We start from the raw sequence: 27,083 nt of genomic DNA on the forward strand, positions 1-27,083 counted from the left end.
GGGCAACGCAGGTGGGAAAGGTCTGGGCTGGGGCCATCACTGGACCTTCACCTTATAGCCTGGGCAGGCCCCATCTGCCTGTGGGGCACAGCTCTGGACATTTCAGCTTCAACAGGGAAGAGAGGAGAGGTAGAACCACTATCAGAACTGAGAGCCCTGCAATGGAGAGGGCAGAACCAGGGCCAGGGGAGGCCCATGGGGAAGGAAGGGACTTCTAAGAACTTGAGCTATGGAGTGTGGGCAGCTTTAGGAGGTCAGCGAGTTCCCCTTTTTGATGGCGCTGCAGTGGTCTGGCAGGGGGCGAGGGGGGCGTCTGAAGGAGGTTGGACCCGCCGACCAGAGAGTCCACGTTTCCAGGATGTATTGTCCCTCTGGGCCAGCCGTGGTCAAGAGAAGGTAGAAAACCCCTGGATCCTCTTAGCTTGAAGGCCTCCTCATGATACTTTTAAGGACAATCCTATGTAGTATATGTTTTATGCCTTTGAACCAAATAAGTAAAAGGATACTTCAAAAATAAGCACTAGGTAAACCTTTTTGAAAACCTGTTAGGCAGCATCTACTAAAGCTGCATACACGTCCACCCAGCAGCTTCACTTCTCGGTGGATGTGAGACAGAGATGTGGACATGTGTTCACTAAAGACGTGCAGGAGGACGCTGCCTGTGGCCCTGTGCTTAGCACCCCATGCTGGAAACAACACAGTGCCCATCGATGGTGAGATAGATGCCTCGTGGGGTGTTCAGGCGACATGATCCTACACAGAAATGAAAATGAACCAGCCTTAGCCACGCACAACAGAATGGATGAATCTTATAAATGAAAACGCTGAGCAAAAGAAGCCAAACCCAAAAGTACGCGTGGCAGGTTCCGTGGACATCAGATTCAAAAGCAGACAAAACCATCTGCTGTTGTTGGAAGTTTGGATCGTTAGTAGTTACCTTTCGGGGGGCATGGAGGGCCTCTGGGGTGCTGGTGAGGCTCTGTTTCCTAGGTTACACAGGTGTGTTTAGTTGTGAAAATGTGTCAAGCTGTCAGCTTATGGTATGTATGTACATTTGTTAGGATGTATGTTTTAGTTCAACAGAATTTTTTAAATAGAATGAACTTTATAAACAGTCCCACTCCTCTCCATCCCCCCACCCAGAGTGTAAAACGAAATTCCCCCAAGGTCTCCAAAGGCTTCCAAGGTCCCTGAGAAGTGAGCCCAGGTGAGCAGGGCAGAGATGGTGCTGAGGTGGGCGTGAATGACTGGCACGAAGGGTTTTCCGGTCGTCAGGAGGGGGCACTTTGGGCGGCTGGGGGCTGTCTCCACCGGCCCAGTGTGAGGGGAGAGGCAGTGAGGGCGGAGGGGCCCTCCTGGGCTCCAGGGAGCTAGTGTGCCTCTGAAGCGATTCTTGTGCAAAACAGCATAAGGTTACTTATCCTCTTAGCAAGCTTAAGGGCCGAATCAAACCTGTCCTGCCAGCTCTGTTGGGTTCCTCTCAAACAAGATCACATGAATGAGTGCGCTTGAACCTAAAAGGGCAAAAGGGCTGCACGAACTGTAGGCATCGTGCTCCCAGTGGCTGCATGGCTTGTGGCATCGTGGGATCTTTTTTTTAAAAATAAGTTTATTTATTTATTTTTAGCTGTGTTGGGTCTTCGTTGCTGCGTGCGGGCTTTCTCTAGTTGTGGTGAGCGGAGGCTATTCTTCGTTGCAGTGCACAGGCTTCTTATTGCGGTGGCTTCTCGTTGCGGAGCACGGGCTCTAGGTGCATGGTCTTCAGTAGTTGTGGCACGTGGGCTCAGTAGTTGTGGCTCGTGGGCTCTAGAGAGCAGGCTCAGTAGTTGTGGCTCACAGGCTTAGTTGCTCGGCAGCATGTGGGATCTTCCTGGACCAGGGTTCAAATCCGTGTCCCCTGCATTGGCAGGCGGATTCTTAACCACTGCGCCACCAGGGAAGTCTGGCATCACGGGATCTTAGTTCCCCAACCAGGGATTGAACCCTGGGTCCTGTCAGTGAAAGCGTGGAGTCTTTACCACTGGACCGCCGGGGAATTCCCTAGCGTTTCATTCCTGAACTGTCATAATCTCGTTTTAATAACATCTAAGAAGAATAAAAAGACGTTTGAAGTAAGACTGATGATCATGATCATAATAGCTGCCAACATTTATTGAGCACGTACTGTGTGCCCAGCCTGGTCCCTAAGCACATTATGTTTATTAACAACAAAGTCTCTGGGGTGGGTACCAGTATTACTCCTGCTTCACAAAGTAGGAGACCAAGACCCAGAGTGTTACATCACCAGCTCAGAGCTTCTGAACCAAGCCAGTCTGGTTCCAGACTCTGGGTTCTGAACCACGGGGTGACCTCTGCTTTCTTTAAGGAATGATCACTTTCTTGATGTTTGGACACTGTGAAACATGCACCCAGCTGGGCAGGGCTAAAGCCATCGTCCCTTTTCAGCTTATATTTCGATGTATATTTCATTTTGTTTAGGTTGACTTAGAAGAGCAGAAAAACCTTATAATAGCAAGTTTGGAAAATAAAGGAAAGAAAACTACCTATAATCCCATCCCCTCACCCCAACTACTCCTGCCATCTAGGACCGTTTTCTTCCAGTCTGCATTATGAGCTTATTTTTTATAAAGCCAGGGCCCTATTCCCTTTGTACCTACAAAGAGGACATATAAGGCTTCCCTGGTGGCGCAGTGGTTGAGAGTCCGCCTGCCGATACGGGGGACACGGGTTCGTGCCCCGCTCAGGGAAGATCCCACATGCTGCGGAGCGGCTGGGCCCGTGAACCATGGCCGTTGAGCCTGCGCGTCCAGAGCCTGTGCTCTGCAACAGGAGAGGCCACAACAGTGAGAGGCCCACGTACCGCAAAAATAAATAAATAAAAAATTTTAAAAAAAGAGGACATATAAACCTAAAAGTGTGTCAAAGTCTTCATGGTGCTTTACATCATGCCCAGCTGACTTTTCTTGCAGTCGTGAATGAAGCGTGTTTTGATTTTCCAACATGGAATCACACTGGCACATCTTCCCATGTCCTGGATTGTCTCCTTAGCCGCTGACATTCCTTCCCCTTTTCCCAGCCCAGGTACTCTCTCTTTTTTAAAATAATTAATTAATTAATTAATTTTTGTCTGCGTTGGGTCTTTGTTGCTGCGTGCAGGCTTTCTCTAGTTGGCGGCAAGCGGGGGTTACTCTTCGTTGCGGTGCACGGGCTTCTCACTGCGGTGGCTTCTCTTGTTGCAGAGCACGGGCTCTAGGCACGTGGGCTTCAGTAGTTGTGGCTCACAGGCATTAGCATGCAGGCTTAGTAGTTGTGGCCCATGGGCTTAGTTGCTCCACAGCATGTGGGATCTTCCTGGACCAGGCCTTGAACCCGCGTCCCCTGCATTGGAAAGTGGATTCTTAAACACTGCACCACCAGCGAAGTCCCCAGGTACTCTTTTTTTTTTTTTTTTTTTTGCGGTACGCGGGCCTCTCACTGTTGTGGCCTCTCCCACTGCGGAGCACAGGCTCCGGACGCGCAGGCTCAGCGGCCATGGCTCACGGGCCCAGCTGCTCCGCGGCATGCGGGATCTTCCCAGACTGGGGCACGAACCCGTGTCCCCTGCATCGGCAGGGGGACTCTCAACCACTGCGCCACCAGGGAAGCCCCCCAGGTACTCTCTTAATGGCGGAGGGTGAAGATGCGGGAGGCTGAGAGGTGGCAGCAGAGCCTCATAACATTTGTTTTTAAATACCTGCATAATAAATGAATACCTCTTCATTGTAAAAGAGTCCTGTGACACAGGACTATAGGGATCTAAGCGCTATGAGATTACAGAGCGCTCTGTTTTTCTGCCCTGCCCCCGGCTTCTGCATCACCCCTTACACGGTCCATGGGGGAGAGGTGGGGGCGAGGAGGACTAGCTCTGCCTTTGGGACGCCCCTCCCACACTGCCACCACCTAATGCTTGGCCGGTTTTTCTGTCCTGGCAAAGTTTATGTGCCTCTGGAGGATCACTGTGCCATCTATCTTGTACTGCAGGTACAGCAAGTTAGCGCTTAAGGGCTCATCTCATTCTAGGATTTAATTTATTTATACTTCTTCGCATTTACAACTTTTTTTTTTTTGGCCACGTGGCATGCGGGATCCCCAATTGACCAGGGATCGAACATGTGCCCCCTATAGTGGAAGCGCAGAGTCTTAACCACTGGACCGCCAGGGAAGTCCCTGCATTTACAACTTTTTGATAGCATTAAATAAAAATATGTTTTTGTTTGTTTATTCAGCATTCTCTCCTTAGGACAGCACAGGGGATGTTCTTTCTTGACCATCTCCATTTTAACCCAAAGTGGAACTATATGTCTTTTACTAGACTGTGGTTTATTATTTTTTATTGTGAAAAGTATGCATACAGTAGAATATATGCTTCATACAGCTAATTGTGAAACATATTAATAAATCAAACACCTTTCACAGAGCACTCTGGTTAAGAAATAGAACATTGGGCTTCCCTGGTGGCGCAGTGGTTGAGAGTCCACCTGCCGATGCAGGGGACACGGGTTCGTGCCCTGGTCCGGGAAGATCCCACATGCCACAGAGCGGCTGGGCCCGTGAGCCATGGCCGCTGGGTCTGCGCGTCCGGAGCCTGTGCTCTGCAACGGGAGAGGCCACAACAGTGAGAGCCCCGCGTACCGCTAAAAAAAAAAAAAAAGGAAAGAAATAGAACATTGCCAGAACCTTAGAACCCGTCCTGTGTACCCTCTTCAGTTGCATGCCCAAGAGGTGGATGAGGAAGCAGCCTCACGAGCAAATTTCATGTTGGACGTGTGTGGACAGAACCCGCTTTAGATCTCCCACGCAGTCCTGTGTGATAAGCAAGAGGCATTGGCCTGACACTAGCTCTTTGTGGTAGAAGAACTCTGGAAAGCAGCCTTTTCTGCCTTGGGGGAATTGTCACAGCGTTTGTTTTTTGTTTTCTTTTTCCTTACAGTGCCTAAGACAAAGATTTTGGCCACCGGAGGAGCATCTCACAACAGAGACATCTTGCAGGTAAGTGCCGGTAGCAAGCCCTGAGCTAGGGCCTCTTCCACGTCTAATACTTCTAAGAGCCAGACACTCAGCAGTAACACTGCCTCTGTTCCCGCTCCTGCAGGGATGGGGAGCTTACAGCTCATTCTTTCCCAGGAAGCCAGCTCTTTACAGCGCACGTGGCAAGCAGATTCTATCTTACGCTCAAGTGAAAACCACTGCCCTGTACAACTCCACTCTCTGATACCAGCACTGGCCTCTGGAGTCACACAGAAAGTGCCTGTCCTTCATGGCAAACCTTCTGACATCTAATGCCAATGTTCTTGTCTTCCTCCAGGTTTCCCCCTTCCAATTTAAACATCTCTGATTTTCCCAGCCATTCCTCTTATAATACAGTTGCCAGAATTTGTCACTGTCTTTCTGGCCCTTCATTATGTTAGACATATATGACCCAAAGTAGAATCAACCTGCAGATATCTGACAATCAAGCTGTTAGCCCCAAATCATGGGGCTGTTAGTGTCTTATTGGGACACTGAGAATTTTAGGGTATAGCCCGAGGCTGCCTTAGCTGTTGGAGTAACTGAATCGACTGTTGACTTGTACAGTAGTATACCTGTCTTAGGTAAGATTCTCTAGAAGCAGAGCCTGCAACGGAAATTATTCTATGAGTGATTTGTTGGGAGAGTGCTCCCAGGAGAAAGGGAGTGAGGGATCCAGGTAGGGCAGGGGAAGAAGGATAGGCAAGGATGTGGTTTTGGTTGGAGTCAGCTTCAGCTCCATCCCATGGGGAGATATGGTCCATGAACTATGCCGCAGACTTGCTTGCACCTTGGGGTAAGAGGGCCAACTGGCTGTCGTGGGAAGAGATACGAATAACCTCCTGTGAGAGGCAGCCTCTGTTCAGTAAAGAGCAATTCTTTTGAGGAGGGGCAGCTGTGAGCCGTTAGCAGCCAATACTCAACAGCATCTGGGTGAGGGTGCACACCGGTCCAGTAAGGGGATCCAGATGGGGCATCAACAATATCTCTGGTTAACTAAGACCCCCAAGTCTTTTCCATGTGAGCTCCCCTTAGTACACATCCTCTATTCTAAATTTATGCAATTTATTTTGGGGACCTACGTGGAAAACTTTATCTTTATTCCTATAAGACATGCATTTGTTAGTGTGGGTTTGTTTGGCCTTGTTAATATTAGTCTGAGACCTAGCCATCTCCACCTTGATTGTTTGTTGCTAAGCATACTTTCTCAATCTTCTCCTCGTCTTTGATAAAACGGTTAAACAATGCAGGGACAACCCAGAGAGCTGTGGCCCTTCACTAGAGACTTCTCCCAGGTCACCCTGACCCTATTATCACCAGGGCGGCATAGCCAAGTGTACTTCCTTTAAGGCAGTAGAGGTGGAATGGAAGGTATCAGAAGACGTATTAGAAAAGAGAGCCCAGAAAACGCATGTCTGTGTGCATGCTCCCTCTGAGGAGTGACTCACCACAGTAAGCACTTCTGTCCTTTCCAGGTGCTGGCAGATGTGTTTGGCACCCCAGTGTATGTCACAGACACAGCCAACTCAGCCTGTGTGGGCTCTGCTTACCGAGCTTTCCATGGTAGGTCAGGGGATGGCGCCAGATGCCTCTGGAAGCGGTTGGGGCAGTGGCTGGGCTGAGGACAGTGGAAAGGGGAGACTGGGATGTTCCCGGTCTTTAGGGACATGGGAGGCTTGGGGTCTTTAGCTTCACTTTTCTCCCCTCCCAGCAGGGGGGAACCAACCCAAACCCTCTGTTCCTCTGTGCTTTACTTAAACTGGGAAAGAGAGGCAGGGTCCTAACTAAATGAGGCCTGGTCAGAGTCAGACTCAGCCCAGGGACATTGGTTGAGGGCCCTTGGGCATGGGTCTGGACAGCTGGTGGGCAGGAAGGGGTAGATAAAGTCCAGAGCCATCTTTTCAACAAGAGCAGAAGTTGAGACAAAGGTGGAGGCTTCCGAGCCAAGCAGTCCAGGACCCTGGACAGCTCCTTGGGGGCAGTGGGGAACCAAGGCTCTGATGGAGGCCTCCCTGAAACTGCGGGAGCAGCACAGGCCCACGAGGGCGTTCTTCCACCCATGTGGTCGACTTGCCCTGTCCTCTGCCTGCTCAGGCCACTCCTCCGGCCACCCATGTAACTCAAGGGCGTTGTCCTTTCCCTCTAGCGGTTGCATTCTTCACCCATTTATCCTTAACTTTTTAACACACCTATTTAAACTTGTATGTTTTCTTTCAACATTGAGAATTAATCAGGGACCATAGACTTCTCTTAATAATTAAACTCTTACTCTTTCATTCCCCTCCCTCTCCACCCTATCCACCTTGCCCCACCTTGTGCCACCGCCTGTATCAAGATCATTGGGCAATTTCTTTCTCTTTCTTTCTTTCTCTCTTTCTCTCTTTCTTTCTCTCTTTCTCCCTTTCTTTCTTTCTTTCTTTCTTTCTTTCTTTCTTTCTTTCTTTCTTTCTTTCTTTCTTTCTTTCTTTCTTTCTTTCTCTTTCTTTCTTTCTTTCTTTCCTTCCTTCCTTCCTTCCTTCCTTTTCTTTTCTTTTCTTTCCTTTCTTTCTTTTTTTTTCTTACGGCTTGTGGGATCTCAGTTCTCCGACCAGGGATTGAACCCAGGCCACAGCAGTGAAAGGATAGAGTCCTAACCACTAGGCCACCAGGGAACGGGCAGTTTATTTCTAGGCTGTTATGTTTTTAATCAAACTTTACAACATGTTGGCTTTTATTTGCACTGACGTATGAGTTTGTCTTTTTTTTTCTGACTCTGCAGTTTCTTTTTCCTTCATTTCTATGTTGGTGTTGTTGGAATATACAGCCAGAATACATAATTAAGAGGAAATTCAGTAGGTGATCATTTTCTGAGGGCTTGCATGTCCAGCAAGGGCTTGGTTTCACCCTCCCAGAGAACGCTACCTTGGCTGGACAAAGGACTCTAAAATATTTTCCTCAGAACTTTGAAAACACCATTCCATAAGCTTCCAGCCTTCAGTGTTGCCCATGAGGAGTCTGGGGTTTACTTTATACTCCTTTCGCCGAAGCAGAAAAGGAACTACCCTTTGGGGCCTCTGCTGCTGTGCTGCACTGTGTTTCTTTCTTATTTTTCCTTTTCCATGCCTATTTAGTTGTCAGACATTACCTGGGGGTACTGCCCTGCTCTGCCCTCCAAAACTAAAACCTGAGCTAGGTCCCAGCACACCAGTTCCCACTTTATGGGGACATCCATTCTCTCCAGCTGGGTCCAGGGATGAAAGCCAGTCTGTGAGTGAGTAGAGGGGGACAAGAGTCTTTCAAGTAGTCTCTGTGGTGGCTACCCCACCCCACTGTGTCCCCTCATCCACACAGCTCTGGGCTGGGATATTCCAGCATCCTTCAGAGAGAAAACTGGGCCTCACATCTTCAGTGGGCCCTCCTCCCCTCTCGGTGGTCTTGAGTATCAGCAGTCTGATACTGCTCCTTAAATTGCCCGGAAATCCCTTACTGTTTCCTGCCCACCTATGGCAACCTTCTCTCTTTTCCAGCCCTGCCACTCTTTTGCTTGGTGGGCATTTATGGAGTGCCTCCTGTATGCGGGCAGTGTGCCAGGCACCAGGGCTCCAGTGGAGACCCAGTCCTGGCCTCTGAGAGCTTCCGGCTCGAGAAGGGAGGGACCTTAAACAAATCTGTGGCAGAAGTAGTGAGATATGCCCTGAGGAAAGCAGATGGTGCTGAGAGCTGGAAGGGATGTTCCTAGCGGCAGCTTTTCTGAGAAGAGAGAACATTCCACACAGTGAAAAGGCTCTGAGCAGAAGAAATTGAGAGCAGTTGGGGTGGCTGGAATGCAGTGATCGACTCGGAGAGTGGAGCCACGTGAGGGAGGAGAGGCGAGCGGACCCTCCCCTCTGTCAGAGGTCAGAGGTTAGCTGCCTCCCCACATGCACTTCAGACAAAGAAAGCCCTGCTGAGAAGAGGCCTGCACTTGAAACTTTTCTTCTCTTTCTCTCTTTTTTTAAAGATGGTTTTATGGAGGCCCAATTTCTATAACATAAAAATCACCCATACTTAAGCATACAATTCAGTGATTTTTAGTTAACTTTACTGAGTTGCACACCATCACCATAATCCAGTTTTAGAACATTTTATCACTCCAGAGATAAAATGCTATTTCCGGGTAACGCCTTCATTTGCAACAGGCACTGACGTGAAATGAGCTTTCCCTTCTAGGCCTTGCAGCTGGAACAGATGTGCCCTTTTCAGAGGTTGTGAAGTTAGCCCCAAATCCCAGATTAGCTGCTGCCCCAACCCCAGGAGCGTCTCAGGTAAGAGACCATCAGAGTTCATTCGTGGCATTTGCATCGTGAAAATCAACTACGTTCTTTTTTCCAAAAGGTAAGTTTTTCTTTATCACCTACATTATAGCTGATGTGCTCAACTAAAGGGGAAATCTACTTTTTTTTTTAATTGTCAAGGAAACAGCGCAAAAGAAGACAGGTTGTCTCTGAGATTCAGAGATACGGCTGATCTTAGAGCCCCAGGGATCAGATGGCTCACTGGGCATATCTTCCTTGCTCAGATGCCTTGGGGTGCACCCTTCTAACTCACAGGGTTACAGAGGCCACTGAAAGACTCTGTCACTTAAGCATAAGACGTGCTGGGTTTCTACCATTCAGATCTGAAATCTGGATCCAAGAAAGCTGTGTGGTCACTCAGTCAGAGGGAAGGCAGACCCCACTTGTTACAGGTTGGGTTCCCTGCAAAGCAGACCCCGAGCTGTTGATTAGGGTACAGGAGATTTATTAGGGGGCACTCTTGGGATCTGCATCTGTTGAAGGAAAAAGGAAGAGGCAGGGCTGCGCAGAGGCAGGAAGTGAGCTGCAGCGCGATCTCAGGGGAGCCCTCAGTCAATCCTACCGGAAGTTCTGAAGCTGGGATGACTCTGGAGTTTTACCCAGTTGTGGTGAGGGGGATGGGCCCTTATACCCCATGTCCATCAGTTATTGCCTGCAGGCCACCCCAGGATGGGGTAAGGCAGCTCTCTATAGCCAAAGCAATCCACAAAGGAGGCTGCCAGCTGAGGGCTGAGAGAATAAGTTCTCTGTTCCTGCGGGGCAATCCAGGTGGTATGCCATAGCTTCCATTTCACCACCCTTCCTGTTTGCACAAGGTTCTTGCAGTCCAGGCACAGGGGGTGACACAGACAGAGGACTTTATTACTCACAGTACAGCAGGCAGCATAAGCTTCACGTCTGCATCAGTTTTCCTTGGCCCCGAAGTGTGGAGTGGACCCAGGTGGATACTGTGCACACACTGTGTCTGTGTCACAAATGAGGGACCCTGCGCGTTACAAAGGAGCTGCGAGCAAACCTGTCCAAAGGAGACATCTTTATCATCCTGGTCAGCAAACAAATTTTCCCTCTCCCTATCCTCCAAGGCTGTTTGCTATACAAACACCCTTGAAAAGATAGTCTGGAACCAAAGCTGTCACAAGACATATAGAAACACCCTGGAGAATTGTCTCACAGCTTATCTTGGAAGCAGAAGCTCATGCTATCCAGGTGACTAGATAACCCACACACATGGGTCTGCCCAGGCTTCTATTACTTTCTGTTGTGTGCCCTTCTGTTTAAGAGGGAGTTCAATGAAGTAGAAAGATTCTACCTTGAGATAAAGGGCCTTTGGGTTCTGATTCTTATCGTGCCTCTCCCTCTCCGTGTGACCTTCACATGACCTTGAGCTGCACTCCTCATCTCTGAACCTCTGTTTCTTCAACTGGGAAGTGGGGACATCTGTCTGGCCTACTTTTAACCTGCTAATTGTGAGGGTTAAAGAGAATCCTTGCCTATCATGGCTTTATTTATTTTTTTATTTTTTGGCCACGCCTCGCAGCATGCGGGATCTTAATTAGCTCCCCAGCCAGGGATTGAACCTGCGACCCCTGCAGTGGAAGCTCGAAGTCTTAACCATTGGACCACCAGGGAAGTCCCTATCATGGCTTTACTGTACAACAGGAAGTCTGACGGTGTTGCCGTGTTGGTTCAGTGGTTCAACAGTGTCAGGGCTACGGGTGAGGTTTTCTGAAGTTCTCCAGATCAGCAGTGGACAGTGAGAACATCATGAGAGCCACATACGTCATTTACATTTTCTAATAGTCTCATTTTTGAAAAAAGAAGTAAAAATAAATAAGTGGCTGCTTTTAATGTATTTAATTTAACCCAGTATGTCCAAAATATTGTCATTTCAACATGTGATCAGTAAGAAAAGTTGTTAATGTGCTAGTTTACTTTTTTGTTTTGGCTGAGATCTGAAATCTGGTGTGCATTTCCTGCTAATAGTGCCCGTCACATTTCAAGGGCCCAGGACCGCGTGTGGCTTGTGGCTACCATATTGGATAGTGCTGTACTAGATATGCTCCACATGACCACAGGATGTATGCAGCTTCTCCTAACATCATGTTCCCCCTCAACTGTATTCATAGGCAGAAATCAGAGCGTGGCATTAGGCAAGGAGTCTCTCCTCACACACTCTTGCTTTTCAGGGAGAAACATACTGGTCTGTTTCCCTCAACTCCCCCAAGAGACTACCACTTGGTTATACTGTCAACCTTGGTTGTAAGAAAGGCTGAAGTGGAGTCTGGCTCTTTCATCCTCTCTAGAAGGAGGCCAGCAAGGAAGAAGGTAGTGAGGGTAAGCTTTAGGGCAACAAACAGCTGCAGCGGCCTCATTACAGGCGGCAGATACTCAGTGTGTGTACTGCCACTCTCCCTGGCTTGCCCATGACCAGAGTCACTAATACCTCATGGAACTCTTTACCATTAAACCCAAGTGTAACCTCGGAATCCTTCTCAACACCAGTTGGCAAGAAGTGACAGTCTGTGATTGTTGGCATAAGTGACCTATTTGAGGACTGGATTGTAAATACCTTGAGAGCAGGACAACATCCTCTGTTTGCTTTCTGTGGCACCTCTGTGTGCTCAAGTGGAAACTCAAAACAGTAACAGTGTTTTCCCTGTAGGCTCTACTGAATGTTACAATTTCCTCCTTGGAGAGGACATCACAGCCCTCTTACGTCTGAGTTCACAGGCAGAGCTGCTCCAACTGCACCAAGAGTAGGCCCTAGTTGCGTAATCAGTTACTAAAGGCCTTGACTTTGGAGCCAATTAAACCAAATTAAGAAGGAATGGGGGCTTCCCTGGTGGCGCAGTGGTTGAGAGTCCGCCTGCCGATGCAGGGGACACGGGTTCGTGCCCCGGTCTGGGGAGATCCCACATGCCGCGGAGCGGCTAGGCCCGTGAGCCATGGCCGCTGAGCCTGCGCATCTGGAGCCTGTGCTCCGCAACGGGAGAGGCCACAGCACTGAGAGGCCCGCGTACCGCAAAAAAAAAAAAAAAAAAGGAGTGGGATTGGCATGACCTCCTGGTGGTATATGTGAGTCCCAAGGAAATCTGGGTCCCTTGGCCAGCCTTGTGTTGCTTGTGTGTAAGACCACATGCGCTGACCTAAAGTGCAAGGCTTACAGAGCTACAGATGAAAACAGCTTTAAACAAAAAGAATGAAGAGAAAGAATGTGGGATTGTGTTTCTTTCTGGTCCTTTTTCCCTTGTTGGTTTTTTGGTTTTGGTTTTGGTTTTATTTTACTACACAGCACACTGTATATATAATTTTATAACCTGCTTTAAATATTCTACATTACAGTGTAAGTATTTATATTCTTTTCTTTTTCACAGTATACAATTTATTATATTATTTGTGTTTACATTGTCATAAATATTCTTCATGTTTGACATATTTTACATGTTATATTATTACTTTTTTTTTAAACATTTCTTTACTACAGACTTTTACTATGCTAAGAATTTATATTCTTAAAGGTATACATACTTTTTTTTTTTTTTGGTTTGCACATAGTCATTTATTTAACAGCTATTTATTAAGTTCTTACTGTGTGCCTAGCACTATGCTAAGCTCTAGGAATACAAACACACCATCTCTTGTATGTTTGGGATATAATGGGAGATAATGGCACATAAAAAAGATAAATTCCTAATTGCTACAGACTGTTTGGGCTTCTCCAAAATTCATTTATTTTAATTAATTTTTATTGGAGTATGGTTGCTTTACAATGTTGTGTTAGCCTCCACTGGGTTTTTTTTTTTAACTAATTTTAAAAATTCATGAGTTGAAATCTTTACCCCCGAAGTGATGGTATGAGGAGGTGGGAATTTATGAATGTGATTAGGTCATGAGGCTGGAGCACTCAGGATGGGATTAGTGTCATTACAAAAGAGACCCCAGAGAGATCTCTGGCCCTTTCCCCCATGTGAGGACACAAGAAGAAGATGACTGTCTAGGAATCAGGCTCTCACCAGACAGAATCTACATGGCATCTTGATCTTGGACTTCCCAGCCTTCAAAACTGTGATAAACAAGTTTCTGTTGTTTATAAGCTACTCAATGTATGGTATTTTTTTGTTATAGCACCCAGAATGGACTAAGACACTAATCATGCAATTTGCAGAGGTGCACAGGAACACACATGTTATTTTTAATGACTGCATAATATTCTATCTGGCTAATGAACCATATTTTCTCGAGCATTTTCCATGTCTTAGAGCAGTTGCTTCTAGTTTGTCAATTATTATGATTAACGCTATGTGGGTAAAGGGTTAACAAAACCTTTCCCTATTCTGCATGAGAATTTGACTTTTGGTTAACGTTCTAGCTCTGCAATAAAAGTGGAATGTCAACAGTGTTACTAGGCAACATTGCTATGTCAAAATGGCCCTGAATTAGGAAACTGCATCTGGAATGGGAAAACATAAATACCTAAGGGGAAGTCATACTTAGGGCTCCCTGAGTGCAGTGACTTCTCACGGGCATGGCTGTTGTCTATGGAGTTGTTAACAAGGGATACTCCTGTGGGGAGTGAGGTTTCAAAGCCAGGGTGGTTCTTGCACCTGTAAGATGTGGATTTCATCTCCTTGCACCTGAGCTGTAACCTGGGGGGCAAGGAGGGAAGAAGGAAGGGAGGCAGAGATACCCTTTCCTGGACACCTGTGCAAACTGTTCATGGTCTCCTGCAGCCACTGTGCCAACATGCATGATTCTCCAGTGTATCCTTTTTAAGGCCAGGGTGTGGCCCATGGTAGTCTTATGAGTCTGAACATTTAGTGGTATCTAAGAGGACCTTTGGTGGGCCTAGCACCCTACACTTAGGATTACTTCCTTAGGAGAGCTTTGCAGAAGTAGAATAATTAGGTCAAAAGCCATGGGCATTTTCAAGCCCCTTAATACAAATATAAAGTTGAATTGATTTACAAAAGGATTGCACCACCAACTTCTACCAACTGTGCAATGAAACAGCCATTTCTAGGTACCTTCATCAGAATTTTTTAAAATTTTGTAGATTTGATAACAAAAACTGGTTTCTTGTCATAATTTGCCTTTTTTAAAGATCTTAAACTATAGGTTTGAGAACTACTAGCATTTCTTCTTTTGTGAATTGACACTTCCTTTTTTCTGCCCAGCAAAAAATTTAAATTGCAAATACATGGGATGTAGAATTTTTTAAATTGCAAGTTGCAAAGAGACGTAAGAGCACCTTCCCTTCGCCATCCTAAACTGCTCTTTCCACCCCTCCAGGTCTACGAGGCCCTCCTCCAGCGGTATGCCATGCTTGAGCAGAGAATCCTGACCCAGACCCGGGGGCCTCCGGAGTGAATTCCACAGGCCCAGTCTCACTGATTCCACTTGGAGACGTGGCCTTGGACAGCAGGGAACTTCTTCCCTGTTGTAAGCAGCTCTGCCTGCCCACCTGACTCCTTACGGTGCTCCAACCTGCCCAGGACCACCTTAAAGCCCACCTTAGCACATCCTCCTGAACACAGCTTGTGTCCCTGTGCCCTTGTGCCCAGGGCAGGAAAGCATCTCTCTTCCTGTCTTTTATCCCAGGAGGCAAGATAACACTGAGCCTGGGATATGTCCAATAAAAATTGTGACTTTTCCCCTTTCGGGACCTAAGTCAGCAGAATGGGAGAGACAAAGCAAAATAAATAGATTCTTTCCTCTTTATTCACTAGTTTTCAAGATGATGAGTTGATTGCCAAGCATCCTCTAACAGCAACTAGATTTTTAGTATCAATATGATACATTTGACATACTTTATATGTCTTAATCCATTGAGTAATTATTTTTCTCCTTGTCTTCTTTCTGATAGCCATACTCTCCAACTTTTCTCCTACTTTCCTGATCTACCATTCATTCTTTCTTCTTTACTGTTACTTCTGCTCTGTCTACTCCTTAATGATTGCTGGGCCCCAAATCTCTGTTCTCATTCCTCTCTCCCTCCAATTCTCTCTTATTGGATGGTTTCATCTAGCCTTGGGCTTCAACTGCTACTTATATAGTAGTAACACCCAGCTCTATGTTTCCAGCCACAACTCTCCTTGGAGTCAGCCAACATTCTCACAGGGGTACTTCAGACTCCGCTTATCCTTTTTTTTTTTTTTTTTAATTTTGAGTCATTTTAATCTTTTTTTAAAATTTATTTATTTTTGGCTGCTTCGGGTCTTTGTTGCCGCGCTCGAGCTTTCTCTAGTTGTGGAGAGTGGGGGCTACTCTTTGTTGTGGTGAGTGGGCTTCTCATTGCGGTGGCTTCTCTTGTTGTGGAGCACGGGCTCTAGGCACGCGGGCCTCAGTAGTTGTGGCACATGGGCTCAGTAGTTGTGGCTCGCGGGCTCTAGAGCGCAAGCTCAGTAGTTGTGGCGCACGGGCTTAGTTGCTCTGTGGCATGTGGGATCTTCCCGGACCAGGGCTCAAACTCGTGTCCCCTGCATTGGCAGGCGGATTTTTAACCACTGTGCCACGAGGGAAGCCCCAGACTCTGCTTATCTTCCCTTGCCCTTCCCCAAACCTCCTCCTCCAGAGTTCCTGTTTCAGTGAATTGGTACCACCAACCATCCTTTCATTCATTCATTCAGGAACCCAAACCCAAAACTCAGATATCTGCTTTCCCACATCAAATCAGTCACCAAGTGATTTTTGTTATTCCTTTGGTAACTCTTAAAACAGTTCCTTTCTCTCCATCCCTCCCTGTTTTACTTTATTCCTTGCTCAAATTATTGCAGAAGCCTCCACAGAAAGTCTGCCTCCTGCAAAATCCTCCAGATTTTTCTTCTGCCGCAGGCCCACACCTATGTTGGGACTTCAGTTAAACCAAACTACTTGTGATTTCATCCAGAGCAGGAAAATGCTGCAACAGCTTTGAGACCTGGTGGAGCAGAGCAGAGACAGAGACTACCCTAGTGGGAAGTCAAGGGAAGAGGTTTAGAAAATGAGTAGGACCAGAGATATCACTTGTGAGAAAGCTGACGTCATCTTGAAAGGGAGTGGTGTCCCTTGCGGGCTTGATGGATAAAGGCAAAAAGGGAAACAAGAAGCTGAAGATAACAGCCTATCAACAACAGGTCAAAGATTCAGAAGAGGAACTTCCCTGGTGGTCCAGTGGTTAAAAATCCGCCTTCCAATGCAGGGGATGCCGGTTTGATCCCTGGTCAGGTAACTAAGATCCCACATGCCACGGGGCAACTAACCCGTGCGCCACAACTACTGAGCCTGTGCACTCTAGAGCCCTTGCACCACAACTACTGAGCCTGCATGCTCTAGAGCCCGCACGCCACAACTAGAGAGAAGCCCACGTGCCACAACGAAGGATCCCACGGGCTGCGACTAAGACCCGATGCCACCAAAAAAAAAAAAAAAAAGATTCAGAAGAAAACAGACAACTCTCCCCACCACCACCACCTAGACATTACTTATTAAAGAAATTACATTATTAGCCAGCAATAAAAGGTCTCTTTTCTACCAAGAAACAGAAAGCCACTCAATCCATTCCCCATTTTACCCCTGCCCCCGTAGAGTTGCCCATTATTACAAGGACGTCAACATAAATAGAAAAAGGAACTCACTTTGTACAAATATGGGAAGAAAACAAAGTGAGAATCATAACTTTTCAAGCTAATGAAATACACCCAATACAAAGGAACAAAGAGGGTAAACTGTTAACAACCCTCCAACGTGAACTTTAAAACAAAAAACAACGGCGGATATGAAAGGATACCACAGATCAGAAATTCAGAAACTCAGAGTAAAGATGAAAAAGCAACAAGCGTATATGGAAAGAGAACTGACCAAACTTGGGAAAGAATTTGAACAGAAAGGTAAAGTCACCCTAGATAATGAAGACTACGTGACAACATACCCAAATGAAAATAGGAACGACAGCAAGTACCATAAAGCATATAGAAGATAGGAATGAAAAAAGCTAAGACAGCAAAAACAATATAAAGGAAGACCTGGAAAGGCCCAGAAAGAAAATGATAGACAGGCAAAGAAAAACTAACACAGTTAAAGTTGGAGCTCTGGAAGCTAAAATATAAGACAATGGAGCAGAGTTAATATTTAAAACTAACCCCAGAGAAATTCCTGAAAACAAAAGACCTGACTCCATATCTTTTAAAAAAATATATATATTTATTTATATATTTGGCTGCGTTGGGTGTTAGTTGTGGCATGTTCTGACTAGGGATAGAACTTGGGCCGCCTGCATTGGGAGCATGGAGTCTTAGCCACTGGACCACCAGGGAAGTTCCTGAATCTGTATCTTGAAAGGGCCTATCCTGTTACTTGGAAAATTGACCCAGAATGATCAACTGAGACACATCCTAGCAAACTATTACACTTTGCAGGTGAGGGGGAATATTCTCTAGGCCAAAAGGCCTAGTCTCTTACGCAGGAGAGATCAGGTTGGCATCAAACTTTTCAAAAAGCAAGTAGCAATGGAGCAACATTTTCAAGAAACTCAAAGAAAACATATGAACCAATTGTTTTGTGTCCAGCTAAGCTGCCCTTTAAGTAACAAGGATGTTTAAAAAGAGCTCAGGAAATATTGTACTCATAACCCCCTTAGGATTCTACTAAAACAAGCTTCGTCCAGCTAGGAGATGATTGGGGAAATTTCAGCCAAAGGACTCATAGTGAGCATTGAATAGTTTTAGATCTAAGACCAAAGTGAAAGTGGGGATAAGGGTGGAAGAAGAGTATCAAATGGCATGTGCTTTGACACAGTAGAAGTAACATAACTAAATAAATCAAAAAGAAGGAAAAAGACAGTACAAAGAGCTCTGTTGCAAAGGCAATATGTGCAAGTCAAAGAATATCATTTCAAGTTGACAAACCAAATATCAACGCTTAAATAAGGAAAAAGTAAGTGTAGCATCATATACAGAGTGAATGTAATAAGGACGAGCATATGAGCCGTATCAGTAAATGAAAACTCATCATTTAAAAAAAAAGTTCAGCTTGGCTTACAAACAAACATCTTACCGTCTATTATTTACAAGAGACACACCTAAAATAAGTGATCCAGAAAGGCTAAAAAGTAAAGGGGTGGACAAAAATATACCAGGCACATACAAATTATAAAAAGCAAAGCTTACGGGCTTCCCTGGTGGCGCAGTGGTTGAGAGTCCGCCTGCCGATGCAGGGGACGCAGGTTCGTGCCTCGGTCCGGGAAGATCCCACATGCCGCGGAGTGGCTAGGCCCATGAGCCATGGACGCTGAGCCTGCACGTCCGGAGCCTGTGCTCCACAACGGGAGAAGCCACAACAGTGAGAGGCCCGCGTACCGCAAAAAAAAAAAAAAAAAAAAAGATTGAGCAAATTCCCTGGTGGTCCAGTGGTTAGGACTCGGTGCTTTCACTGCCAGGACCTGGGTTCAATCCCTAGTCAGGGAAGCAAGATTCTGCAAGCCGCGTGGTGCAGCCAAAAAAAAAAAGACATAATGAAATCTATGGGTATAATTAAAGCAGTGATAGGTGAAGTATAGCTTTAAAATGCAGTAACATTGATACAAATAAAAGTGTAAGAGTTAAATGAATTAAAAATACAACTCAAAAAGCAGTAATAATAATAAACTAGTGAACAAAAAAGACAGAAGAAGTAATGAAGATCAGATCACGCATTAGGAAAAAATGGCAATTCCACCTAATTAATCTTTTTTTAGAAAGACGCTAGTTATTTTCTCTCTAGAAAGTCCATTTCTGAGATATTTTATTCTCCCTTCATTACGTTCACTTTTCCCAGAAATCTTTCAGCATATTTATAATAGCTTTTAAAAATGCCTTGACTGATAATGACATCATCTATGTCATTTCTGTTTCTGTTGACTGATTTTTCTCCTGATGGGTCATATTTTCCTGCCTCCTCTCATATCTAGTAATTAAAAAATTTTTTTAATTAAATTTTTTTTATTATACAGTGCCAGATTTGTTAAATTCCTTTAAAAATGTTGACCTGTTGTCTGGTAGGTATTTAAGCTACTTATAGATCAGCTTGATCATTTCAAGGCTTGGTAGTGTGGGCTTACAGTAGCCTTGATTCTAGGGCTAGCTTAGCTCCACTGCCATGGAGTAACCCTCTGAGTCTTTACTCTCAGTGTCCTGGGTGTTCAGTGAGGACTTTCCACTTTGGCTGGTTAGAACTAAAAACTATCCTGTGCCAGTCTTGGAACTATTCAGCTTGCTTGCTTTCTTCCCTCACCTCATGGAGTATCATTCTGTGTATGTGAAACCTAGAATTCAGCAAAAGCCCCAAGGAGACTCATCTGCAAGACCTCCAGCTTTCTCTCTGCAGCTCCCTCCACCCTGTACTCTGCCCCGTCAGTTTGCTGCAGCCTTCCTCATCTCCCGAGCTCCAACCTCTCTCTCTGTCCCCAACTCGACAAGGTTGCCAGGCTCTGCCTGGGGTGCACTTCCTGCATTGTGGACTGGAATTTGTCTCCAGGCAGAAAGCAGGGGCAGTCATAAGCCTCACTTTGACTGCCTTTTCCCCCCCAGGGATTAGAGGATTGTACAAGGTCCAGAAATAAATAGTTGCCTCCTATATTTTGTCTAGTTTTCTTGTTATGGCTCCAAAGGGCAAATACCGTTCCAGCTACTGCATGATGGCTGGAAGTAAAACATCTTATCCAGCTTGATTTTGGTTCCACTTCCAGAAGTTTCTCCTCTTTGGAGGAGCCTGACCTAAAAGGGAGGCTTGGCTGCTCAGTTTTAAGAGTTCACAGGGACAGACTGTTCTAGCTCTTTCTATTCTTACCAGAGTCTCTTTGCATTCACTTGCTGTTGGATTGGAGAAAACCCCTCCTAGTTTCACCTACTGTTCTAAAGTTATTGAGCCATGCTTTCCAATGAATATCTCTTAGCTATTTTGGGATTCTGTTTTTCCCAGGTACCTCTTCCACCGTGTTCCTCAGCTTCCCCTTGTACAGATACTAGTCCATGAATTTTTTATTGCTGTTGATAGTTTGTAGTTATCTCTATTTGCTTGTATTTTGGTATTTTGGGGGAAACCTTGTTACCTAGTTTTATTGTAAATGTGCATGGATTTTCTGGGTTTTTTTTTTTCTTCTATGTAGTTGCTCTGTGAGAATTTTGGAAGATTCAAAAGCTATGCAGCCACCACCCTAGCCCCCCATCTTCTCGGAATCTGGTAGAAGTTTTAAGAGCTTGGATGTAATTTACCAGGCTCTCTTTCCCCTATCTCTGCAGTAAAGAAGCACATATCAAAATGTTGCCTCCATTAGCCTGTGTCCCTAAGTTATTATAATGAGTACAGCTTGCTTGGTGACCCCCAATGGACACGCAGTATGAGTGAGAAATAAATTTTGTTGTTTTGAGCCACTAGGGTTTGGGGATTTTCCATTAGCACAGCATAACCTAATCTGTTTTGAGAGTTATAGACAGTTACCTTTCCATCCAAGACAATTAATTTAGTTGACCTCAAGGTAACCACCATTAAGTTAAGAGAGAGGGTGGGAAGAACTATGGGGGCAAGGAAGAAAAGAAAACAGTTTGAAATGTTTGGGAAATAACTTTTGATGTTGACGGCACATGGGACAGATTGGAAATAAATAGGTAAGTTTTGGGGGAATTGTATTGCCAAAAAAGCCATGCACCCATCCTATTAATGGTACCCCCTGAAATTGTTTAATGCATTGCTGTACCTAAATTACCCACTAATATATACTAATGTATATTGCCCTGTATTTCTCATAATTACCCACTGAGGCATATCTCTAACCAAGGGCCTTTCAGGAGCTGAGAGAGTCTGGGGCCACTTCTGTGTATTTAAGTGAAGAGGTCTCCAAATAAAATTACAAAAATTGTGGTTACTTTAAGAGTTTATCGGACTTCCCTGGTGGCACAATGGTTAAGAATCCACCTGCCAATGCAGGGGACACGGGTTCAATCCCTGGTCCGGGAAGATCCCACATGCTGCGGAGCAACTAAGCCCGTGTGCCACAATTACTGAGCCTGCGCTCCAGAGCCCGCGAGCCACAACTACTGAGGCTGCATGCCGCAACTGCTGAAGCCCGCGCGCCCAGAGCACGTGCTCTGCAACAAGAGAAGCCACCGCAATGAGAAGCCCGTGCACCGCATTGCAGAGTAGCCCCCGCTCGCAGCAACTAGAGAAAGCCCATGCACAGCAACAAAGACCCAATGTAACCAAAAATAAATTTAAAAAAACGAACAAAAAACCCCCCAACACATCTAGCATCAAGCCAGTTCTCTTCCATATATATTATCACCACCCAGCATCTCACATGTGGACCACTGCAACAGCAGTGAACTGAAAGAGATCGTGACTTGTCACCTGCTTTCATTCTTGCCCAGCTAAAATACATCTTCTACATAGCAACTGAAATTATCTTTTAAAATGGAACTCACGGGCTTCCCTGGTAGTGCAGTGGTTGAGAGTCCACCTGCCGATGCAGGGGACACGGGTTCGTGCCCCGGTCCGGGAAGATTCCACATGCCGCGGAGCGGCTGGGCCCGTGAGCCGTGGCTGCTGACCCTGTGCTCCACAACGGGAGAGGCCACAACAGTGAAAGGCCCGCATACTGCAAAAAAATAAATAAATAAATAAAGGAACTCACTTCACATTTCGCCCCTTCTTCAAAATCCTCCCGTGGCTTCCTGAAGCCCACGAATGTGTTTTTGAAACCAACTTGCTGATGGACTGAATATGGGAGGAATCAAGAATGACATAAAATTTCAGTTTGAGCAATTGGCTGGTTATGCCATTGATTCAGACAGGGACAACTGGAGGAGTAGCTTTATGGGGTACATGAGGAACTCTGCTTTAGCTAGGGCAATTTTGAGATACCTGATAGGCTGCCCAATAGAGATGTCAAGTAGGAAGTTGGTTATACAAATTTGGAGTTCCCAGAGATGTCAGGGTGGGAGACACAGATGTGTTGGCAAGTTGGACCACCCTGAGCCTTTATTGCGATACCCGACTTGATGTGAAGCAGAAGAGAAGAACCAGCCAATCTAATTGTTGGCACACGGATTATAGTCGCTACCTTCCAGTAGGAAGGAAGCAGTGACTCATCTTCCCTAGAAAAGACATAGTTGCTTTCCTTGCCATCATGCGTCTATCAGTATAGCCTCCTATAGTCTATCAGTGACTCCAAAGTGTGGTCCCTGAGGTGTTCCTGGTGCTGTGGAAACTGGGGGTGGTGGACCCTCGTTTCAACTTCAATCAAGGCAATAAACGTTCTACAAGGTGGAGTTTTACATAAGATTTCGTTTGAATAAGATTCCTGATATTTAAAATAATGCAAAGTATAGCCTCCTCACATTTCCCCCCTTATATATTTAGCCTCCTCACTTTTGGTGTTTTTTTTTAATACTTTTTTATTTAGCTGTGCTGGGTCTTAGTTGTGGCATGTGGGATCCTTAGTTGTGGTGTGCGGGATCTTTTTAGTTGCGGCATGTGAACTCTTTAGTTACAGCATATGGGCTCTAGTTCGGTGGCCAGGGATTGAACCTGGGCCCCCTGCATTGGGAGTGCGGCATCTTAGCCACTGGACCACCAGGGACGTCCCCTCCTCACTTTCTGTAGAAGGAAACTGAGGCTCAGAAGTGAAACAACTCAGACTTCCAGGCACCACCTCCTGCCTGGCCGCTCTTGCCCTGCTCCGAGAGAGGCTGTGGCAAATCAGGAGAGGCGGGAGGACAATTTCTGTATCCGAGGGTTCTGCGCCTCATCCCCGAGCTGTGAGGGGGCTTTCCCTCTTGAGCTGGGAGCCTCAACATGCCCCCCTCCCAAGCTCTGATTGTGGTAAGGACGGAGGAATCTGAGACAGAGAACAACAGGCCCCCAAGGAGGAAGCTGGGGAGTGAAGAGGATAGCCGAGACATTCGCTAGACAAGTTCAACTGCGGGGACCAGAGGCAACTGAGAAGTTTTGAAGGTGCACAGTGCTGGGGTGGGGAGGGCAGGTGGGTGGCAGTGCTTAGAACATTTGGGGTAAGGGTAAAGAAGAAAGTTGCTATAGGCCTTTTTCCACCTGCTGCTGCTCTGCGGGGCGGGGCTCGCACCCTCTCTCACTTGGATGGGTCCAATTCCAAGATCCCCAGCTGTGCCTTTGTGTGTGGGGGGGGGGCGGGGGGTTGGGTTGCAGACGTGGGGGACCACTTGTCATTTCAGAGAAATCAGACTTTTTTCTGCCGAGTAGTTCATCCATCAATAAAGACACGACTCCTGTGGTTCACTGTGACCCCCATCTCAGGTGGGGAAACGGTGGCGCAGAGGGGAATTCAGGCCAGAGTCCGGGGGCAGCCCAGCACTCAGGGGTCGCACGGCAGGCTGCGTTCGGGTGCTTGGGCTCCATCCAGCGCGCGAAGCAAGAATCCCGGTGCCGCGGCCCCGGGGTCCCGGGGTCCCGGGGTCCCGGAGTCCCGGGGTCCCGGGGTCCCGGAGTCCCGGGCCCAAACCGCGATCTCTGCCAGCTCGCCCTGCCTCGCTCTCCAGTCCTGCGGTTTGCACGCGCCTCGGGAACGGCGCGGGCGTGGGGCGGGGCCTCCGTGTTGTTGTTTCTCTGGGGCCCCGCCCCTGAGGGGGGCGCGGACCACGCGGCCGGAGGGCCCGCCTCCCACCCCCTCCCCTCCCAGCTCGCCCGCCTCTTTGTATCCAACATCCGGGTTTCCCCGCTGGCTCGGCTCCGCGGCCGCGGCTCAGGAGCCATTTTGGACTCAGTTCAGCTCCCCTCCCCCCACCCCTCCCCCCGTTCATGGCCCCTCCGGACTCGGCCCCTGCGCCCCGGGCCCGGGCCCAGCCCCGCCGCGCTATGCCTGAGTCGGGCGCGCCCCGGCCTGCGCCCCGCCGCCGCCCCCCGGCCCCCGCGTCGCCCCGGAGCCCGGGCCGAAGCCTGCGTCGTCCGCAGTGGCCCTGAGCCCGGCCCCGCCGTCCGGCCCTTGGAGCCTGCACGCTGCCCCGGGACGAAGGCTCGGGAAGCGCGCGGGGAACAAGACCGAAGGAAGGAGCGGGAAGAAGAGCGCAGCCGCCGCCGGGCCCTGCGCGCCCCGGGAGCGCCGCGCGGCCCTGCCCGCGGGCTCCGGGTGTCCGCGGGGCGGCGCCGCGGAACATGACGGCGCCCTGGGCGGCCCTCGCCCTCCTCTGGGGATCGCTGTGCGCCGGTAAGGACGGGGCGCGGCGTGGGGGGCGCGGGGCGGCTTCTGGCGCCGTGCGGTGTTTACCAACAAAGGGCGGGCCCGCGGCCTCCTCGCCTCACCACCTGCACCCAGCTTGCATCTCCCGGGGCGGGGACGGGGGGCGCGCGGGGCGCCCTGCTAGCTGATCTTGGGGGGATGATCTTGCCTGTGCGGCGGCCTGCGGGGCTCCGGTTCGCGGAGGCGACCCCAGGGTCGGGGTTCAGGCTACACAGGTGCGTGGAACCGAGGGAGAGTGAGAGAAAATCCCAAGCATGAGGAAGGTGGTCAAGCGGGGCAGGCAGATCTAATACGGGGGGTAGCGGGACTGTAGGTGCAGCAGCGGCTGGGGGCAGGATTGCTTGACCCTCAGAGCCACTAGGTGTAGCGAAGCGACGCGGGCCGCTTCACACAGCCCGGAGGAGTCACTTGCACCCCATCCCACCAGCGTCTGCGTGGTATTCCCCCGGAGGCGCGCCGTTGGCGCCAGCTCCTACCTGCGCCCGCTTTCCCTGCGGCGCCCGGGGACGCGAGGTGCGGCCACCCCGAGGGACTGCTTTGTTTTGGACTCCTGGGAGGGGAGGTGGGGCGAGAAGACAAACCAACAGGTCCCTATTCGTTCTGGCCACCGGGAAGCACGTGGCGGGGGTGGGTGACCCTCGCGGCCAGCGCTCGGCTCGCGTGAGGGTGTTTGAGGGTGTGTGGTTGCGGGTGTATAAAGCGGAGTTCCGCCGGGAGACCGCTTTTCCCCCAGGCCGAAGCACTGATTTTCCTCTTCTAGCGGTGCTGGGACGCGCCCTGCTCCAGTGTGCGCGCAGGGACGGGCTCCGCGCTCGGCTTCGGACGGCTCCGGGTAGCCCTGGGAAGCGTGGGGAGCCGCGCATTAAAGCTCCAGGGAGAAGCCCGGGGCGGTCTCAGAGGCCGGTGTGCTGCAGCCCGGGAGCCTGGTCCTGCGCGTCTTTGTTCCCAGCCCCCATTACACATGCAGCGCGGGTCCCCAGACGCCCGCGGTGGCAGCAGCGTAGAGTCTGGGAAACCCGCGAAGGGCGGGGCCGGGCGTGCAGGGGCGGGGCTGGGATCCCCCGGCTGCTGAGTGGGTGGGGAACGCGCATCTCCAGCTCATCCCCACTCCCACTCTACGCGCCTCCTTTGCAGTGTAGCAGGGTTTAGCTGTCGGCACCGAAGGCAAGTGAGTTCTCCGAGTGGTGCTTTGGAGCTGCGTAGCCTGAGTGCAGGGACCAAAGGATAGAGACCCCTTAGTGGTACCTGGGCACAATATGGAAAGGGTGTCATGGATCTTTTGGAGACATTTCCTTTGTCGTAGATGCCGAGAGTTGGTGGTGTTGAACCTGTTCCTTTCTCTGCCTTTTAAGTGCTGCTTTGAGCTGCTTTTCCCCAAGAATGAGATCTCTGAAGTGAAAGGAAGGCATTGGCCTCTAGAGGGAAGGGCTGCAGCCTGACGACTTACTAGGCACGCAGCAGCTCACCTGACTGTCTGTGGATCCCTCCTGTAGGTGCTGGGCTTTTCCAAGACCATGTCTGCAGAGGGGGCCTCCTCCCAGGACAAGGACAGCCTCAGACCAAAACCCTCTCCCTAATTATCGCTGTCTGGCTTGGCCAGTCTCAGGTCCCTCCCTGATTATGCGGGCCAGGGCCAGGGTGGGATTGGACCCCTGGAAGGACTGTATTTCCCTCCTCTTCCCTGGCTTGGGCAGTGCTCAGCAGTGCATCTTGCAACATGGGGCAGCCAGAGTTAGGACAGAGTCCACCAACCTGTGTTCCTGCCCTGGAGGAAAGTGGGGGTCACTGGGTGTTTCGAGTGGTGACACCAGCCAGTCCTTTGGTGGCCACTGCCCTGACTTGTGAAGAACTATGGGAAGAGCCTCGACAAGCCCAGGTGGGAGTAGAGCTGACCCTCCTGTTCCTTTGACTTCCTTGATACCCTTCCTTCAAGTTCCTGGCTTGCTGTTTAGAAGTACCACCACTCCCTGCAGCACACAGTGCCCTTGTAGAAGGAGGATCTAGAACAGCACTGTCCAACGGAAATATAGTGTGAACCACACATATAACTTTAAATTTTTCTGGTATTTATGTTAATAAAAGGAAAAAGAAACAGGTGTGTCTTAGTCTCCTTGGGCTGACTGTGTGACTTAAACAACAACTTATTTTCTCACAGTCTGGAGGCTGGAAGTCTGAGGTCAGTGTGCCAGCATGGTCAGGTTTTGGTGAGGGTCCTCTTCCTGGCTTGCAGATGGCTGCCTTCTCACTGCATCCTCACATGGGCTTACCTGGTGCTTGGGGTGGGGAGGTGGGGGGTTTGTGGGTTTTTTTTTTCCTCTTCCACTAACCCCATCATGGGGGCTGCACCCTCATGAACCAGTCTAACCCTTTGCAAAGGTCCCGTCTCCAAATACCATCGCATTGGGCATTAGGGTTTCAACGTACGAATTTTGAGGGGACGCATTCAGTCCGTGACAAGGTCAAATTAACTTTAATGGTATATTTTATTTAACCTAATGTATATA

At 48.5% G+C, this 27,083-nt stretch overlaps 2 protein-coding genes and 1 long non-coding RNA gene across 6 annotated transcripts in view; 2 read left to right on the forward strand and 1 right to left on the reverse strand.

The window, feature by feature from the left end:
* Positions 1–17,390, forward strand: part of XYLB (xylulokinase) — a 45,820-nt gene extending 28,430 nt beyond the window's left edge. For 3 of the 4 annotated variants that reach the window (XM_067753839.1, XM_067753840.1, XM_067753841.1), the window contains 4 exons: positions 4,970–5,028; positions 6,522–6,609; positions 9,235–9,329; positions 14,649–17,390. In XM_067753839.1, coding sequence (XP_067609940.1) covers positions 4,970–5,028; positions 6,522–6,609; positions 9,235–9,329; positions 14,649–14,726 — 320 coding nt within the window. In that variant the 3' untranslated portion in view covers positions 14,727–17,390. The remainder of the gene's footprint in view (positions 1–4,969; positions 5,029–6,521; positions 6,610–9,234; positions 9,330–14,648) is intronic. The other variant, XR_010946924.1, reaches the window with a different exon arrangement.
* On the reverse strand, positions 661–25,119 carry LOC137232266 (uncharacterized). The gene is made up of 3 exons (XR_010946933.1): positions 25,056–25,119; positions 21,791–21,963; positions 661–753 (listed from the first exon to the last, which is right to left on the reverse strand). It is a non-coding gene; the product is annotated as an uncharacterized lncRNA (long non-coding RNA).
* ACVR2B (activin A receptor type 2B) overlaps positions 24,447–27,083 on the forward strand; it is a 34,844-nt gene continuing 32,207 nt past the window's right edge. Inside the window, exon 1 of the mRNA XM_067753845.1 lies at positions 24,447–24,546. Within this exon, the coding sequence (XP_067609946.1) occupies positions 24,495–24,546 (52 nt within the window). The 5' untranslated portion in view covers positions 24,447–24,494. The remainder of the gene's footprint in view (positions 24,547–27,083) is intronic.

Source organism: Pseudorca crassidens, chromosome 10 (assembly GCF_039906515.1).
Source record: "Pseudorca crassidens isolate mPseCra1 chromosome 10, mPseCra1.hap1, whole genome shotgun sequence".
Taxonomy (NCBI): domain Eukaryota; kingdom Metazoa; phylum Chordata; class Mammalia; order Artiodactyla; family Delphinidae; genus Pseudorca; species Pseudorca crassidens.